Genomic DNA, 19,338 nt, shown 5'->3' on the forward strand with positions numbered 1-19,338 from the left:
TAGGGTTTTTTGACTATAAATAGCTTGTAAGATATTTCCCAAAAGCAGCTCTGGCCAGTTCACTGTAATGCCACTGAAGGGGTGTTTCCCCCAGGGATGCTTCGCTGTGGCTTTGCTGGTTGTGGTTGGTAGCAGTAGGTGAGTGAGGGGAAATTCGTTGGTAGGACAGAGCTGGGGCCTGTGTCCGTGGGATGGACGGAGGAGCGGTGACGGGCACAGCGAGGTGCTGAGCTGGAGGTGGCTGTGAAGTCCTGCGTGTCCTCGGCGAGAGCAGTGTCCAGCTCTGGCCGCCGTCCTCGCCCCGCAGCTGACGATGGGGGAGCAGACAAACCCCGGTGCTGGGGGCTGAGGGGACCTGACCGGGTGCAGCAGCTCCGTGGCGAGGCCGGCTGGGAGGCGTGGGGCTGCCTCTCGCCCCAGCGAGGAGGTTTAATTGCAGGTTAGTCATTCGAACTGCCTGCGGAAAGCTGGGATTTTCCGAGGCGTCTGAGCGCCTGCCACCTCCAAGTGTATTAAAATTAGGGCCAAAAAAGCTCAAATGGTAGGGCTTGTTGTTAAACCCTTTTGGCTTAAACTTCAAAAGGCTTAACTTAAAAAGCAGGCTTTCCCACAAAGGCGAGTTTCATGCTGCTTGGGTCCGTGTAATATTTTTAATGGACAAAGGGATTTCTTGGTAACAGCAGTGCCATGCGGGCTGGACTTGCACGGTCCATCTCAGATCATTACACAGAAAAGCCTCTAAAGCTCTTTGTAAAGAGGATACACGAAGAGGAGACCTTTTGACCATCCCTTAAAAGAACAGCTGCTGTGCTGGGCTGGACGGACTTAGGAGGATGTGGGGGTTTTGGGGTGCTTTGGGCCAGGTCTGTCCTTGGTCCCGAGCTGCCTCAGAGCTGCCCTTGAACTGGGATGGGGGCAGGTGGGCCCAGGCAGTTCTCAGTCCTGCTCGGTGTTTCAAACCGCCACGTCCCGCTGCCGAGCAGCGGCTTCACCCTGCAGGCTGCGGTCATGGAGCCCAGGTGTGAGAAAGCTGCTGCCCGACCTTGAGAGGGGGAAAAAAGATGGATCAGAACCTCTCCCCTGGTGTTTAGTGCACAGCTGCAGCCTGAACCTGCTCGGCCAGTCCGGGCTCAGCCCCAGCCCTCTTGGATGCAGCAGCTTTGGCAGAGCTTTGATCCAGAGTGAGATTTTTCTTTACCTCACACTAGTTTTAAACCCTAAGCGTGCAGCGGGCTCGTCCCAGGCAGGTGCCTTCACAGGATCACCTAGGTTGGAAAAGACCTGGAAGATCATCTAGTCTGGCCCACGGACCAACCCCTTGGGACGGTGGCTTGGGGGACAGCCCTTTCCAGTGTCCCACCACTGCTCTGGTGTTTGTCAGTCCCCAGGCACTGGGAGGGTGCCCTTGTGTCCGGATGAAATGGGGGATTTTGGCGGTTTTTGAAGACTTCTGCGTCATGGGAAGGGGACAGGCAGCAGCACGTCTGTGTCAGTTGGTGGCTTTGGGGCATGGAGGAGTGTAAGCGAGCTCAGTTTAAGTCATTAGCCAAACCCTCATTAGTGAAGCGTCAGGGTGAGACGTTTCCCTGTTGTGTCGCCAGCAGCATCACTTGGGGGAGGAGGTGACACCCGGGGTCCGCTCGGCATCGGCGCTGGAGCTGGAGCCCCGCAGCCTCCGTCACCGCCGCGCTGGGCCGGGCTCGGGGCGCGCTGGGCCGCGGCGGAGCGTCGCTGAGTGTCGCTGCAGGTTGTGCGAAGCGCGGCGGGGCTCCGGCTCCGCGGCTGCTGCTTCTCGGGCCGGGGCCGGAGCGGCTCCCGGTCCCCGGCTGCGGGGAAGGGCCGGCCCCGGGGCGGGGGGGGCGCCGGGCTGTGGGCCGTGGCTTCACCCGGGGCCGGAGGAGGCACCGGCGGGGCGGGCGGGGCCGGGGTGGTTTTAAGTTTTAATTGTTGTCTTTAACATCTCTGCTTTTTGCCGGGCCGGGGGCCGGGAGCCCCCCCGGGCCCTGCCCGAGCCGCCGCCTCCGCCCGGGACCCGCCCGGGGGCAGCGCGGGGTCGCGGCGGGGGCGGGGCCTGAGCGGGGAGGGGCGGGAGGGGGCGTGTCCTGGGCGGGCGGGGGCGGGGCTCCGGCCGCCAGGGCCGGCGCGGGGGGCGTGTCCCGGGCGGGGAGGGGGCGGCCCCGCCCCGCCCCTTTCCCGCCGGCGCGGCGGGCGCACGTGGCGGCGCGGGGCGGGGCGGCGGGGCCGCGCACTGCGCCGCCGGGAGCGCGCGCGGCGGCGGGGCGGGGCGAGGCGCGGCGCTGAGCGGCGGCGGCGGCGGAGCGGGCAGCGAGCGCGGGGCCGCGCCGGGGGCCGGGGCCGGGGCCGGGGCCGGGGCCGAGGCCGGGGCGGGCGGCGGGGCCCGCCGGTCGGCCGGCGCCATGGGCACGGTGCTGTCGCTGTCGCCGAGCTACCGGAAGGCCCCGCTGTTCGAGGAGGGGGCGGCCACGGTGGGGCACTACACGGCGGTGCAGAACAGCAAGAACGCGAAGGAGAAGGGCCTGAAGCGGCATTCGCTGATCTCGGTGCTGCCCTGGAAGCGCATCGCCGCCGTCTCCGCCAAGAAGAAGAGCTCCAAGAAGGTGCAGCCCAACGGCGGGTACCAGAGCAACGTGACCCACCTCAACAACGAGAACCTGAAGAAGTCGCTCTCCTGCGCCAACCTCGCCACCTTCGCCCCCCCGCCGCCCCCCGCCGCCGCCGCCGCCGCCGCCGCCCTCGCCTCGGCGCAGAAGGCGCCGCCGGCCGCGCCCGCCGCCGCCGCCGCTACCCCGCGCCGGGTCGTGGTGCAGGCGTCCACCAGCGAGCTGCTGCGCTGCCTGGGCGAGTTCCTCTGCCGCCGCTGCTACCGGCTGAAGCATCTCTCGCCCACCGACCCCGTGCTCTGGCTGCGCTCCGTGGACCGCTCGCTGCTGCTGCAGGGCTGGCAGGACCAGGGCTTCATCACGCCGGCCAACGTGGTCTTCCTCTACATGCTCTGCCGGGACGTCATCTCGGCCGAGGTGGCCAGCGACCACGAACTGCAGGCAGTGCTGCTCACCTGCCTGTACCTCTCCTACTCCTACATGGGCAACGAGATCTCCTACCCGCTCAAGCCCTTCCTGGTGGAGAGCTGTAAGGAGGCCTTCTGGGACCGCTGCCTCTCCATCATCGACCTCATGAGCCCCAAGATGCTGCAGGTCAACGCCGACCCGCACTACTTCACCCAGGTCTTCGCCGACCTCAAGAAGGAGAGCGGCGCCGAGGAGAAGGGGCGGCTGCTCATCGGCCTCGACCGGTGAGCGCCCGCCGCCCGCCCGCCGGGCCCCGGGGGTGCTGCCGGCCCCGGCCCCGGCCCCGCCCGGACACGCTTCGCTCGCCCCGGCCCGGCTCGGAGCCGCTTCCCGGGGGCTCTTCCAGGCGGGGAGAGGCGGGAGCTGCTGCCGCTCCCGCGGGCCCGGCTCTGGGCGGGGGGACGGGTCGGGTCGGCCGCCGCCGGAGCGGAGCGCAGACCCCCGGTTCCAGCCCCCCCCATCCCCGGGCCGCCGCTTTCCAGCCGTCGCCCCCTCTCCCCATCTCGCGGGCCCGGGGATGCTGCGGCTCCGCCACCGGATTGATTTCAGCAAATCGCGGAGGGGGCGGGGGGGACGGGACCCCCCCCCCCAGCCCCAACTGAGCGCCCCCCCGCCCTCCCGGAGCCCCGCGGCGGGGGAGCGGAGCGGAGCGGAGCGGAGTGGGGCTCCGCGGGCTGGCGGCGGGGGCGGCCCCGGCTCCTGCGGCTGCAGCCCCGGTGCGGGGCCGGTCACCGCATCACCGAGACAAAGACCGGGTGGGGGGTGGGGGGGGGGAAGGAAAATGAAAAAAAAAGAAAAAAAAATTGCTCTAAAGGCTTCACCGGAGGCGCCTGAGCGGGGCCGATCGTGACTTACCGGCGCCGGAGCAGCCGGTAACGGGACAGAGACGCGGGCACGACCCCGGGGCCCCCCGGCCCCTTGCCACCCTCCCACCCCCCTCCTCCTCCCTCCCCTTTATTTATTTTCTTTGAAGAGACTCGAATTTCCCGAGCGGGTCTGGGTTAAGGGAAATAACCGCTACTGTATCATGACATCAATGTGAAATGTCTTGTTCCCATCGTGCACTGATCATGAGTATTGTGTAAAGGATCTACTTGAGTGTGCAAGCAAGGAAAGAATCTACATGCTGCTATATGAATACTTTTAGAACAAAAAACAAAAAAAAACACAAAAAAACAAAAACTACTAACATACGGGGGGGGAAAAAAGAAAAAACCCTTCTTTATTCTTTCATTGTTGCTTTTACAGTGGTATTGCGCATGCAAACAGGAGCATTTTGTGTCTTCAAAAAAAAAAAAAAAGGAAAAAAACACATAAAAAATAATAATCAAAAGAAAAACCTTAATGAGAGATGGCTGTAAAAATTACACCCATGCACAAAGACCCGACACCACCCCGATACCGCAGTCTTGAGCTGGTATTCCCTTATCAGGCCTGGGGACTGATAAGTTTTTTTTGGTTTTATTTTTATTTTTCTCCGTGTGCACAGTTCTAGTTTAGTTCTGGTCCATCAAGCGTTAAACTTGCAGACGAGAGGGAGAAATAATGTGCCATTTATTTTTCTTTTTTATTTTTCACTTGAAGCTCTTCATCGCTGTACATTGGACCCTGCTAATGATACATGTGTACGTACGTTTTTTTAGTGCAATCTCTTCTGTAGATCTTTGTTGACCAAATTGGTGGGTATTGTTACTTATTAATTTATATTTGTCTCATTTTGTATGTATGTGTATAGTGTGTTTGTAAGTATGTGTGGTTTATAACCTGACCGACTGTGTCATGGGGCTCAGTGTGCCTGTAATTTAATCCCCTCCCCTTATTTTTATTTATTTTTGTACTGTGCTGATTAAATAAAAATGCACTGACCATCCATTACACGGCAGCGGGTCGTGGCGGAGTCTTTTCTGCAATCCCACACCTCCGACGCCCCTGCGTGGTGCTGGGAAATTGGATTTGCTTTGATGACAGAGGGGTTTAACGCCGCCGCGGGTTTAATCGCGTTACTGGCGCTGGGGTCGCCCCTTCGCCGGGGGCTGGCGGAGGCGCGGGGCGAGGAGGAGCATCAGCACGTGAGAGGTGAAAAACCGGGTTATGGGGACGCCAAAACTCCCACTTTCCATCTGTGCAGCATCTTCCCCGAGCCACCGCGCTGGTCAGACACTGGCACCGCCGTAGTGGGATGCAACTAATTGCTTTTTGGTTTGGTTTTGTGGGTTTTTTTGTTTTTTGTTTTTTGTTTTTTATTTATTACAGTGAAACATGTAAACAAAACCCCAGGTCCATTATAGTAGGTTTGTTTTTTTTTTTTTTTTCTGCTCTTTTACACATTAAAATATCAGCGATTAAAAAACAAAACAAAAAAAGGTTCATTGCATTATTGCCCCAGGCTGAAAAATCGGAATTCAATTTAGAAATAGTTAATTTATGGGAAAAAACAGGAATATATATATATATTTTATATATTTTTTGTATATATATATATATATATAAAACCAGAGCAGGAACAGATATATTTTATAAAGACACATTTCATCACATACAATATTGCCATCTCAGAGCATCAGAAATTTCCCAAACCTGCGATTTATTGCCATCCATCATGATTCGACACAACCATTTCGTTGGAGGGATAGTGTATAAAAGTGCTGATTAAACTCCTGCCGCTACCTTGCCTACGGGTTAGTGTTACTGAGGGGGGGGACACGTTTGGAGTAGTAGATACAAAAAGCAAGAAGTGCAAATAGAAAGGCACAGCAAGGACCAGGATTTTCCTTCTGGTGCTCCCCGGGAGGACGCCGAGGGGAGGGGGTGTCCCGCGGCCTCGGCGCTGGTCCCGCTCTGCCGAGGCCCCGCCGCTGCCATTAACCGAGGAGCTCGAGGGTCCGGGGGGGTCCTGAGCAGCTCGTGTGCGTGTGCTGGGCAAGGTTGGGAGCCGCTGCGTGGGGGGGGACAGCACCTCCAGGCTCCCAGTGGCCCCAGCGGTGGTGGGTGACGTGTTTACCAGCGTCTGGAAGAGTTTTTCTTCTCCAGGACTCGGGGCAGCCGTGAGGCGCGGGGCCCTGTGGCGCAGGACCCTCTGCTGGGGGGTCTGGGCCGAGGCCGGGGACCATCGAACGGGAGGGCTCCGGCGTGGGGCCTCCCCGGGAAAGAGCACAGGAGAGATTAAGCCTGTCCCACGTCAGTGCAGAGCTCCAGCTCCTCCACCCTCGCGGGTCTGGTGGCGGCGGTTGGGACAGACGCTGCAGCGCCCCGTCCCGACTCCCCGCGTCCGTGGCACGGCCTTGGGAAGCCTTTCATCAGCGGGTCGGTAGGTGAAGAGCTTCCTCCAGGCTTTCTGGTTCCTAAACCGCCGAGTTAAATACGTGCTGTTGGCCGGCTGGGCTGGCGACGGGCAGGCCCCAAGGCGGGGTCACCACGCAGACCCCCCCCGTGTCCAACGGGCTGGAAATCCTGACCTGACCAGCAGTGCCAGGACTCAGGACACAGAACCCCGATAAACAGCCCCACGGCCTCCTCCGCCCAGAAGCCCCCGCAGCAGCCCGCTATGCAGGGGAAATAAAAAGCTTGTTGATCTATCTGGCCCCCCTGTAAACACCAGCTCCAGGTTATCCGAGCCGCAGCGGGGAACCACGAGGCCACCAGCCGAGCCGGGGTGATGCTCAACACCCCAACATCCAACACCCGGGGCAACCCTCCAGAGGGAAGGGCCTGGATGTGTGCGGGCGGGTTTGTGCTGCTGCCCCTCGCCTGGCGCAGACGGACGGGCCGGAGCGAAGGTTGAATAGTGCAAAGCGCGGGAGCCGTGGCCTCGGCCCCCCCCGGCTCCTCGTGTGGCCGCCACGGGCAGCAGGTCCTCGTCACCCCCGACCCTCGGCGCTGGCACTGACACGAAGCCACGTGGATCATCTAAAAATTCAGCAAGGCCACTGGATTTTAGGTCACTGGAGAGGGTAATTAAGGCAAAAGCAATGCCGGATTAAAAAAAATAAAACCTCTGCACTGTGAATCCCACTCCCCTTTCTGCTGGTGGAGCTGTTTCCAGGCAGGTGCCTTGCTGGGGTAATGAATTCCAGGCAGGAAAGCAGCAAGTCTAGAGGTGTGTGTCCAGGTACCATCCCAGCAGCGTCTCCCCGGCATGGGAAGGCAGCCCTCCTCCCCAAACCTGGCTCCAGTTCCATCGGGATTTGGTCTTACAGAACCAGACTCCCTGAGCCGGGTATCTTTGGTTCCTCCGGTGGAGGCTGCATAATATTGCAAAAAAATGACATAAAAAAGAAACACAGAAGGGAACAGTGGAGAGGGTTTAAGAAATCAAATGTAGGAAAGGGTGTAAGTACCTATAGATGCTTTTTTTTTGGATTAATTCAGAAGCACTTTCCTGATATTCTGGCCTGTTTTGTAAGATGGATACAGGTCACAGGCTATTTTAAGCCTCTGTTGCATGTGGTAGTAAAACCCTCTCCTGAATTTGGGTTTGCTAAACCTCTAGCTTTAGAGGTCTTTTTAGGCGCATGACCAAGTCACAGCTGAGCATCTCTAAATTAATCCCCTTGAAAAGTCCAAGGTGTGGGGAGGGGGATCAAAGCCCCAGCCCCTCTTTCCTTCACTCGCTCGCTCTCCGGGCTCGCTGTGCCGAGCAGGGGAGGGGGGGGGATGCTAATTCCCCGGCACGCAGAGGATGAAACCGGAACGATGCTTGGTGAAATCCGGTTGGGATTGGTTAATCTTGGTTTCCACGGAGACGGTGCATTTCCGCCCGTGCAGGCTGCACTGGACCGGGTTGGTGACGCTGACTTGCAGAGCCCGTTTCTCACTGCCAAGGCAAAAGGGAAAAAGAAAAGAAGAGTCAGGAGGGAGGAGTGGGAAGTGGCCACCGTGGCTCAGACCTCGGCACGAGGCTGGGGGGGTGGTTTTGGGTCAGGATCCTGCGCCAAGGCGAGCACACCACGTTAGGCCAAACCTCGGCTCTTAAGCTCAGCTTTCGGGCTCGGGCGAGCCCTGCTCCTGCCCGTGAGAGGCTCCCACGCAGGCAGGCGGTGCACCCAGGGGCTTGGGCGTCGGGCTCGGTGCCAATGGGGGGTGTCGCTTCACGGGCAAAGCAAAGGCCACGTTGCAAAAGGCCCAGGGGGGGTCTGCAGCCAGCTCGGCCGCCCGCTCGCCAAACGCCCTCGTGAGCCATCACTCCTATCGCTGTAACTAGTGGTGATGACACCCCCCGTTCTGAGCTCAGAGATTAAAAGTACAGCGTGAAATAGCAAAAAGAACCCCAGCCCGGGTGTTGTTTTCGTAAATGCCCTCTCCAGGCAGACAGACAGATCGACCCACCAGGCAGCACCCTGAGCAGGGGCACAGGCACTGGGACAAAACTCTTGTCACTGCAAATCATTCCCCAGATTTTTAACCCTTTAGCTTTGGTGTTAAAAATGACTCTCAAGTGAAATCAGGAGTTTCTGCCACCCAAATCAGTTTTTCCTCAGTTGTTTGGGCCAGTGCTGGTGGGGGACATCAGGACAGCAAGGCCATGTTCATCTCTGCGCCGGCCCAGACAGGGTCAGGGATGGCCAGCAAGGATGTTCCCCTTTGCTAAAGCCATAAAGGTCACTATTTAATATCACAAGCAACTTTCCCTTGTACTGTAAGCAGAGAAATGCTCAGCTGCTCCCTGGGGCTGGAGACGAGGTGCAGCCAAGGTGACACACGAGCTCCAGCCGTGAGCCCTGTGGACCAGGTTCGTGAGGCAGGAGAGTGAATGAGCCGGAGAAATGCCTCCAGCAGATCCACCCCCCAGCCTGGGGAAGCAGGAAGATATCTCCCCGGACTTGGCCTTTGGAAAATCAGTCCCGTGACCTCACCCGCACTTCAAATTCCTGAATTTCCAGCATTTCTTAGTATAATATTGAGTGGTTTAAAGACTCAGTGGCATCAACCCCACCTCCTCTCTCGATGCTCTAAATACACCGAGGAGGATGTGCTGGGTTTCTCTTCTCCTGACTCAGCTTCCAGACCCGAGGTCTTGCCTTGCTTGAGCCGTTACAATATTTTCATTGACACAGTGTAAGTCCTTCATGCAGCACAGGCTTAGTTTTTACTTCATTAACACAGACTGTTCAGACACGTCACATCCCACAAGCCACATTTTTACGCAGCTTCCAAATAATTAAGATGTTCACTGGTTCCATAAGAATGAATGATTGTTTGGTTGGAGAGGTATCAGCATGGCAGCAGCACACAAAGCCCTCACGTTGTCCAAGGTATTTAATACTTATTTATTCTTGCCTGAGTTGAGGCTAAAATCCCTGCTTAGTTTGCTATTTTTCCCGTGACTGAGCAGAACAAGCTGCATATGCAGAGGAGCCTCTTGGAGATTCCTGCCATCATGTGTTTGGAGAGCAGGTTTAGCATCAAGTGTCTGCAACAAGGATAAGGGCTAATGACGTTCCTTCTCCTCTCCCACAGCCCTCATCAAATTATAGATAAGAAGATGGAGGGTCTGTCGCTGTTAATAGTCAAACTCTGTTGACCCTTTTGCACAGCAATAAGGAGCCCAAACCAGGGGAGAAGAATGTTATTAACCTGAATTTTGACCACAAGCAGGAGTCAGACCGGGAAATCAGAAGGTCTGTGATGTATTTTGAGCCCTGTGGCTGTGGGACCTTCAGCAAGAAGTGGAATCTCTCTAGGTCCCAGCTCCTGCTGGAATGAGGAGAATCAACTAAACACACATCTACGTGAAGCTAACTCCTGATCTTGTGTGCCTTTTCTTCATGTGACAAGAGGTTTCAGCTTTAAAACCCTTTTCTGGGGGTGCAGAACAGCTCCTGAATGATATCCAAAGAGCAATCCACAGAGGGATTTGCAAATTCACCCAGGGATAACAAACCCCATCCTTGGTTTTCCCCACTAGGCAACTCAATGCTGAACCCCGCTACCAGCTCCACAAGCAGCTTGATGTGCCTCTTGGATGCTGTTCCTCTGCTCGGTCAATGGCCAGTGAGGAAGAGGTTGGAGGAAACGTCACTTTGGTTTCCAGTTCATCAGTCACATCAGCATCACACTTGTTGGTGCAGCAGCCAAAAGGGGAGATGACAGCTGCTGGCTGCCCTGAAATAAGACGGTTTATTTATTGACTGAAAGGCAGAAAACAGCTGCCTGCATCAGCCAATAAACCAGACTCAAAGACCTTCCAAATCTCACTGCTACAATGAGATTTTACCAAGTAGCACAGCTGGGGAGACGCTTCCCCAAGACAAGGGCAACACACAGTGAAAACACCCTTTGGGGATCACTGGTGACCTGCAAGACCCCAAGTCTGACACCGTTGGCAGCAAAGGCAGAGCCAAGTCCCACTTTCACTTAAACTTGGGCTAAAACCTGAATTTTCACTGCATAATCCTGTCCCACCATGGTACTTTGCTCTTCCACCTCTCCATCTCAATAAGACGATTCAGTCAGGTCATTAAGGTGAAATTAAGATGGAAGAAAGTTTGCACTATTAAATTTCAAGCTTGGAAACACACATCTATTCACTACCCATGCTTTAATTCCTTAAGCATTTCAGTGGGTTTTAGGTATTTAAGGAACATTTACTAATTACTTATGAATAATCTTCTGGCCTTCTGACTACTTAAAAGACCAACTGGTTTTCATATTAGAGCTGGAAGAGCTTGTAATGTAAAGACTTAAGTGCAGAACAGAATGTGGTTACGACTGTTCTGCGGCTGAAGACACAGTCACGGCACAGAGAGCTAAGTGACATGCCCAAGGTCACAAGAAACCAGCATCAGAATTAAAAGCCAGATTCTCTAATGTTCAAGATCTTTTGGTCACAGATGAGCAGCCCGCCATGGCAGTGCAAATGCCAGTCTCATCCTTCATCCTGTAGATCTACTTGGTTCAAGGATCCTGTGTTGGTTCAGACCCAGGTACTTATAAAGGGCAGTGTCATGCTCATCCCTCTGATCAACAGGCAACGACTACCTTCACATTATGTCCTCAAAAGACAGTTGGAAAGCTTTCGCTGCCCAGAGAAGACCCCTGCCTTAGACCTTTTGCTTTCACTCCCCTCGTCCTTACTGCACCCCCCACCCCACGGCGGGAGAGCCCTCCCCTGCCATCCGACAGCGGGAGCCTCCGGAGCTGTCACTAGACTGGCCCTTACTAAAGGCTGTGCAGGAGAATTTGTTCCAGACATCAGCCTCTATTTTAGTAAGTCCTTAACAGGCTTCTGAGACACTTCTGTTGTCCCTCTTGTACAGACACACGTTTAAGAGACCATCTACAAGACATCAGAGCTCAGGCAGCCAAGCAGATCTCTGCTGGAGACCAGCCCCGTCTGACGGCAGCTCTGGCTCTGCACCAAGCCCCGACGTAACCTGCACACCGATGGAAGGCAAGTCAATTAGGACAAAATGATGGATGCTCCTGCCAAGCATCTTCTGGGAAATAAAATTACTTATTTTTAACAACGATTCCATTAGAAGAGACAGCGAGATGAAAGTGCTGGCTGAGACTCTGCCAGGGAAGAAATGCCAGTCCCCAGCATCCAGGCGTGAAACTGCCTGCGAAACGTAAAGGGCAAAGAAGAGCTGTCCTGGGAAAACCAGGACTAACTCCCGTGCTGCTCAGGCCTGCCAGGGAACCACGTGATCACTGCTGTATATAATAAACCACATGATCATTTCTGTATATAATAAACACTAAGGTGTTAGTGTTTTCTTAAAACACAGGGGTTTTATATATCTGCAAACAATGTTTCTGGGTGGGAACAGCCTCTCTCGACATCCTGGTGGCACAAGCCACGGCCACTGCTCTCCGCTGGCTGTGTGGGCTGGGGCTTCTCTTTGCTCTTTGGATTTCACAGCTCAGTGAACCCCGCAGGACTGGGTGACTTCTCTTCCTTCATCTGCTCCAAACCATCACAGCACGCAAACTGCCTCTATCAGCTCGCTGTGCTCATCTACTGACTGGCGCCCATTAGAGGAGTTAATAGCAAATAGTGGAGGGGCTGTGCTGGGTGTGAGCGCGCGCGTGCGGAGCTCCGCCAGCATCGCCTGAACAGCGTCTGCGTGTGCGGGAGAACCACGTCCTGGAGCCAGAGCATCGTTAGAAACGAAGCACGAGCTGATCAGACACCCGGGTAAACGCTGGCAAAAGGGAAACCAGCGGAGAAGAGATGACTCCAAGTGGAAGCAGACTACTGGCCCATGAGATATTAAGAGTTTTGACTGAGCATTTAATCTAGGACCTCAGGGAAAACACAAGCCAAGTGGCGCATAAATGGCCACAGACATCTGTCAGCGCTGTTGATAACACAAAAGCGTCTATGTCACCAATAAGTGGTGGGAAGCAAAACAGGGAAGGGAAGGAGTGGAGGAAGATTAGAGGGAGTTTCTGCGAAGACAGTGGTGTAAGGCTAGAAAGTTAAATAAATGTATTGTTAACTAAATGTTAAACATACAAGATGCTTAAGAGCAAATACAGGTGACCTGGAATGCCTTGCAAGGAGCTGTAACAGGCACGAAAACACAGCAAAGCACTCGTCAATGGGATCACAGAATCATTCAGGTGGGAAAAGCCCCTCGGGATCATCGAGTCCAACCCTCAGCCGACTCTACAAGTTCTCCCCTACCCCACATCCCCCCACAGCTCATCCCAACGGCCCTTAAACCCCCCTAGGGATGGGGACTCCCCCCTCCCTGGGCAGCCTGTTCCACTCTCTGACCACTCCTGCTGGGAAACATTTTCTCCTCCTGCCCAGCCTGACCCTCCCCTGTGGCAGTTTCCAGCCGTTCCCTCTTGTCCTGTCCCTGATCCCCTGGGAGCAGAGCCCAGCCCCAGCCTCTCTGCAATGTCCTGTCAGGAGCTGTGGAGTGATGAGGGCTCCCCTCAGCCTCCTCCTCCTCACACTGAACACTCCCAGCTCCTTCACTGGCTCCTCACAGGATTGATTCTCCAGGCCCTTCCCCAGCCTCGGTGAAGGTGAGCAGGGATGCTCCTCACCTCAGGAAGCAGAGCAGGCTGCAGGCAGTGGGGACACGCCGTACACCCCCGCGGGCGGAGGGGCAACCCCATCACTCACGGGGCTGGGAAGGAACAGGAGTTTATGCCCATTTTCCAGGTCTTTAAATGAGGTGCTGCCTGCCTACAGACACAGCTAACGCAGTCATGGAGCAGGAAATAAGCTCTTTTTAGGAAGCAAAATTTTGGTAGAAGATGGCGAAGCTGAGGACAGGAAGTGCCTGATTTTCATGACAACAAACCAGAGGGATTTAAATGAGGCTAAGCATGCAATGCAGTGTGAAACGAGGGCTCAGCAGTAATAAACCGAATGGGATGGATTCCAGAGAGGATTTTTAAAAACGATCAAATCTCTCTAGAGTTTAGATCAAGGTCTCTTTCTGGAAAGGCAGGCATCACTGTGGACTACTTGGTTAAGGCTTCAAGAGAGCGTGCAGCTGCAAACAAGATGTTAGGAAGCATTAGGAGCAGGATGGAGAATACTGAACAATTGTAACACCTTATGTAAGTCAGTGCTGCAGTCTCATCTGGATACCGGCTGCAGCCTTTGAGGGGGTTCAGCCACGGAAATAAAATAAAAAGGCTCACAGATGAAGGGAGGCTATAAAAAAGAAACTGAAAAAGCAGCAGCTATATTCTGCATGAAGCAAATACGTAAGAAGCAGAGAGAGAAACTAGAGAGGGCTAAAAAAAGGCAGCTTTCGAGGCTCTTCCTAACAACAGCCAAAGAGACAAACAGTGATACTGAGAATTTCAAGGTGGGTTAAAATAGTTTTCCAGGCAATGTGTAATCTCGCTGCTGTGGCTCACTCCAGGCTGTGGCGCTCACTGCTACTGGGTGGCACAGAGGTGAGAAAAAACGAGCAGGGTCTAAAGTGACATTGGCTATAACATAGGTAATAAACATTTACGTATCTGAGTTACAACAGGTGTCATTTCTGGAAAAGATAAGTGACTTTTGCATGAGGGTTTAAAGCACAGGGGCTGTGCAGGCGGTGTGTTTGGCAGGGGAGGGATGGGGGGAGATCTATCTCCTCTGACCATGCGTGGTGTTCTGCGACATGCAGGACAATGATACTGGGGATAGCTGGGCTCAAAGGAAAAGCTATAGTGAAAATTAACCCCGCAATAGCTTAAACAGAGACAAAATAGGAACACCTAGTTTCTTAACGTGTTACAAGCGCAAGACACGCTGAATCCTCCTGTGTGTTTTGTACCGGCCTGGCTGTAACCTCTCAGCTCTGCCCGAGTCACAGAGCCCCGCGTGGGGAGAGCTGCCCCGCGGCAGGACGGGCACGGCCGCCGCACAGAAACGCCCCTGGCCTTGGGGAGCCGGGGCGAGCCCCGACCCAGGGAGCCCCAGCATGAAGGGCATCGCAGGCAAACAGTCCCGGGTGAATATTTAATTTCATTCCAGGGAGGGAGATGTCCTGCTGCACGTATGGAGAGCCCGCGGGCTGCTGGCACTCCAGCACGCTGCATCCTCTCCACTCTCCTGCTGCCTCTCAGGGGGGCAGTAACATTTGAAGTGTGTGCAGCTTCAGAGCACCAGGTCCCACTTCCAGGAGAGATTTACACACTCGGAGCATAAATTTCCCTAAGACTCAGATGATTTTGACAGCATCACCCCTGTGACTCCTTGGCATGCTTCATCCTTCTTTGCTCTGCTTCAGAGGGAGAAAACACCTTTTCTGATCCAGCTCTTATTAAAACACCCCAGCTCACGTAGCTACAGGAAGTTAAAAGCAATGATTTACTATCCTGTGCACCCGAGAAAATAATTTAATGTCCTCTTTGCCTCCTCGCACTGGCTGTGGCACTGTCAAAGGAAATCCCCCTCCAACCAGCAGTTCCTTTTTAGTGCAGGCCTGAAGCTGCAGCTGACAGCACTCTTCATCCCATGGGTTTGGTTACCATCACCAGGGTGAGGAGATTAACTGGGACCCATTTTTGGGTGCAGATCATTCCTCTCTGCTCATAACTCAAGAGCAGCTGGATCAGCAGGGTTTGAACACGCGTGGTAGGTAGCGTGCTGCTCATTCAGCAGGTGCTGCATTACTGACACGTGCACCAAAAGGACGCAACATCCTAAACCACAGTGGGTTCTCAAAATCTGCCTTGCGAAACCCTCTCTGAGGTCTCACACAACGAAAGCATGAGACAAACAGGATGTTTTCTCAAACTGTTACTTGCTTTTTAGAGACGTAGGGTTGTTTGCTCCTCTGTATCAGGTGGTCTTGGTGGACATTAGACATTAGGATGGATCAAAGCTATGGAAAAGAAAGACTACAAAGAAGTCATACATGAATAAAGGAGATCTTAAGTCAGGATCAAAAGGCAAATTTCCATAGTTGAAAGTCAGAACAAATTCTCCAGGCATTTTAATGCCAAGAAAGGTCAGCTGAGCTAGACATGGCTCTGGCAGGTCCTTTCTCACTGTATTTCTCAAAAATATCTTCAGTCAAGTGACACTTGATACCATGAAATTTTTTTTTAGCCTTCAAAACCAGCAAATGTTTATGGTTTATTTCTAAGACAGTTTTGTACCCTGTGGTCTGTGTTCAGGCAAGACACCTCAGAAGCTGGAAGAAGTGGCTTTTCAAAAACAATTTTTTAATCTGCAAGAGAAGGATCAGGCCACAAAGTGCAATTCCCACATCGTTCCACTGAAATATCAGCCACTCCACTTAAAAAGTGGTTTTCACTCTTTTCTGGCTCAGACTTGCCCATGTGTCATTTTTCTCTGCAGTTCACACTGACTTCTATTTACCAGCGCAAACCACAGAGCCGCTCGCCTTCAGTTTTGGGAACCGTACAGCACCACATATTACAACATCACACTAGCAAGTGGCGTCAGCAACTCTATTTTTGCCCTTTTAATGAGAAGCAAGATTTGTTAATAACTGTATTCCCTGTGAAAAGTGCTGCATATGTCCAATGGCACATAGCAAGGCAAAAGCTATTAATACTCTGGTCTGCTGGCGACTGGCTGGTGCACCGAGACGGTTCCTTTTACTCATGTCTGAACCATAAAAGCCACTTTCCTAAGAAGACAGCAGCTGCCACAACACTGATGTGCTTTTTTCATGATGTGTCTGCGGTAGATCTAGGTATATTCCTTCCCCTCTAGCTGAGGTGTAAACCTAGTACATTAAATGTTCGGTGCTCTCATTCTTAAAATGCATTTATTCCGACTTGAACCCAAGGTCAGACAGTCCCTGAGCGGCACCGGTGAGCTGGGGTTTGTTCTTCATTTATTTAGTAACTGGGGCATTTGTGCATCCATCCTCACTAGCCAGAGAGCGCTTTCCAGAAAGTCAGCGAGCTGTAAAATATTTCTGTCTCTTCCAGCGAAACTGTTTGGTCCACGTGCTTCTGGGCAAAGGAGGATCCCCAGGGTGATGTGGCAGGGGCTGCTCTCCCCTTCTCCAGAGCTTCATCTGCTTCTAATGGCCAGGTTTCAAAGAAAGACCTAAGCAGCTAAAAAGCAGGTTAATAGAGGTCAGGTCGCAGTCAAACAGCACCACTACCCACGGGAACCGCACCCCAAAGCTCTTATTTTATGGGGTGAAAGTCCCAAAAAGTGGTTTTGAGACATCGCTTTGGTAGTGCACTGCATGGTGTACCCTAGCAACCCCTTTCCTCCATCCCTGGGAAACTGGATCGAAATAAAAAGTGAACCTAATTATTTCGTATCACATGAAATTCAAGACGGGAATCGAACCCCAGCCAAAGCTTCACCCTCCAGCTGAACCGGGGCAAACACTCGCCCGCTCGACTCCCAAACCCCAGCCCTAACACGACCACCATCTCCATGCTGAAGACTTTGGGGTGGGAGAGATGCACTTTACGCACCTAAACTCTGCTATAAACTGTAGCCCAATCTTGTTACCACACTTGGGCAATTTGTTAGTCCCCTCCCTGCCCACCCCAGCACAGGCACGCTGGCTGCCACCGGCAAGGCCTGGGCAGCACCGACCCCCTGCCCGCTGCAGGCAGGAGGCATCGGGCTCCTCCAGCCACTGCTGATGCTCCCTGAGTTCTGCTCCTATCGAAGCTGAGAATTCATCTACGCACTTCAAACGGAGAAGTCTCAGTCTTTTTTTCTCTCCTCGTGTGATCAGCATTCAATGCCTGACGTAATTTATCCCTTACGAAGCACTCGCTAAAGCTGGTCAATGGTTTTCCGGATGAAAAACACGCGTTCACTTAAATAGGGTATTTCCCAGGAAATCTCATCAACAAAGCAACTTTAAAAAAAAAAAAAAAAAAGCACACACAGTGCGTTAAATATTTTATTTTCTCCAGCAGGCAAAATGAAAAATTTCCAAACCACTGAGTGGGGAAGGCAGCTCCCAGCCACCATGGGAGTGCCACGACAGCACCCACCTATCAGGGCTGTGCCTAAACAGACGGGTTATTGACCCGACACCCTAAGAGGAGGCACCCCAACATGCCACGTGCCCAGCTCGAGTGCTTGGGACTGCCTACCCTAAAATCCACATACTGCCCCTTTTGCCTCCCCTGCTCGCCACGTGCAGTTTGATACCACAGGAACTAAATTCACTCCAGAATTCAATGTATTTTGCACTCTCCCCACAGCTGAAATTGTAAGTTTTGCATCAAGCATGCTGAAGAGGTACAGTCTGGCGGTATGAAACTGTGTTGTGGAGGAAAGTAAAAGGATGGGGAGAGAGCAGGGTGTGAGACACGTGGAGGGGTTTGTGGTACCCGCTGACGTGGGAGCACGGTGGCAGGAGGGAAGAGGCGCCGGTTGTTTCCATCCTCTCAAACACCCGTGAGGTTTCAGTAATAACACGACAAGAAATGTGTCATCTGGGACTACCCCAGCAGCGCCTGCCTCTGCAAGGAGTGGAAACCAGTTCTGGCGCAGAATTATGAAATGAATGGTCTCATTAGGTAAGAAACAACTTCTACGGCTACATAACATCCTCACCGCGATGGTCTGCCCTGCCCACACGCATGGTTCCTGTGTGTTTTGTGGCTCAGTTTACAGCCTACTTATTTTTGGATGAACAGAGGAATTCACTTTCTGAGGACGATGGTTACACGCGTTACTGTCCGGCAACATTTGCCACCTGCCTTCATCTACCCAAACTGCCCGAGTTCTCAACAGCAGCAGGTTTCCCAGGGTGCAGCACCAATATATAAACTACAGCTTCTTCTGAAGTCTCCAATTAGTCATATTTTCTCAGCTATTCTGAGTCCTGGCAAAGCTTTTGAGAGTCAGCTCTCATCCGGCTTTCTGCTTTAGTAGGAGCAAACGTGGCCACAAGACGCTGGAGTGTTACATATTTTATAAAAACCACTATGCCAAAAATATGATTCAAAGTCCTTGGCTGGAGACAGAGTAAAAGCAGAACATCAGCTCATTCACGGGGTTATGCCAAGAATCCTGCATTATAAATGCACCAGCACATAAATAAAATAAGACCACTTAGGAAGATGAGCACAGACTTGCCTCCCATTTAGGACATCACAGCCCTCAATTCCCGGGCAGGCTGAAAAGCAGCAAAAGTCTTTCCTTGCATTTTGTTTTCAGCGCTGGCCCTCACCATCACCCAGCCAGAGGGCTGAATTCACCACCCCACATTTGCTGGGGCGTACGCAGCCCACATTTGCAGTGTCCCTCCTGAAAGGATGCTCTTGGCCTGCTTAGCAGATGCTGATAAAATTCTGCTGGGTGAATTTTTGAAGTTTAAGGAAGGAAGAAATTCTGAAAAAAAAATACTTCAAAGGGAATCTGGTACCTTTCAGTCATCTGGGATGTATTTATTTAACTCCTGCAAGAAAGTGAGGTATAGGGAGCTGATGGTGAGGACAATAAGCATGGGATTACTCAACTGTTTACCCCTCAAATTTACAAGGGGGTAACAATTTTCTAGTATCAGATAGCGGTCAAAACAGCTGACGGGTGAATTACCTTGGAAAGTGATGCCACAGTGAAGTGCTGCTGTCGCCCTATCACTTCCCTTTGATCCAGACATAACATACAGTCATCCTGATGGATGAGCAACTCTGCTTTTCCCACTGGTACAGGAAGGGATATGAATTAAATGGATATTTTTAGAGTCTGGCAGAGGTCCAAAGTCACAAAAGGGGGAAGCGGCCACTGAGCTTCATAGAGCTACCCCAAAATTATTATAAAAAAATCAAGCGTGCACACTTTTGAAGGTCTCTCCTCCCTTTGTTTTTTTTCTTATTATTCTTT

At 53.2% G+C, this 19,338-nt stretch overlaps 2 protein-coding genes across 4 annotated transcripts in view; one reads left to right on the forward strand and one right to left on the reverse strand.

Moving 5' to 3' along the window:
* Positions 1 to 2,348: 2,348 nt before the first annotated feature.
* CDK5R1 (cyclin dependent kinase 5 regulatory subunit 1) lies at positions 2,349 to 4,278 on the forward strand. The gene has a single exon (XM_074926440.1). The coding sequence runs from the start codon at positions 2,418 to 2,420 to the stop codon at positions 3,315 to 3,317; it is 900 nt and encodes a 299-aa protein (XP_074782541.1). The 5' UTR covers positions 2,349 to 2,417; the 3' UTR covers positions 3,318 to 4,278.
* A 97-nt stretch (positions 4,279 to 4,375) lies between these two features.
* Positions 4,376 to 19,338, reverse strand: part of MYO1D (myosin ID) — a 164,956-nt gene continuing 149,993 nt past the window's right edge. Inside the window, exons 22-23 of one of the 3 annotated variants that reach the window (XR_012635156.1) lie at positions 7,427 to 7,902; positions 4,376 to 7,330 (exon numbers count right to left, since the gene is read on the reverse strand). Coding sequence is in view for 2 of the 3 variants with exons in the window: in XM_074926437.1 (XP_074782538.1) it covers positions 7,746 to 7,902 (157 nt within the window). In the remaining variant the exon portion in view is untranslated. Of the gene's footprint in view, positions 7,903 to 19,338 lie in introns of all 3 variants that reach the window. The other 2 variants (XM_074926437.1, XM_074926439.1) reach the window with 2 other exon arrangements.

Source organism: Athene noctua, chromosome 25, assembly GCF_965140245.1.
Source record: "Athene noctua chromosome 25, bAthNoc1.hap1.1, whole genome shotgun sequence".
NCBI classification, from domain to species: domain Eukaryota; kingdom Metazoa; phylum Chordata; class Aves; order Strigiformes; family Strigidae; genus Athene; species Athene noctua.

What these genes read in the sequence shown, in the direction of transcription:
- CDK5R1 (XM_074926440.1), top strand. Translation starts at nt 2,418, where the DNA reads ATGGGCACGGTGCTGTCGCTGTCGCCGAGCTACCGGAAGGCCCCGCTG.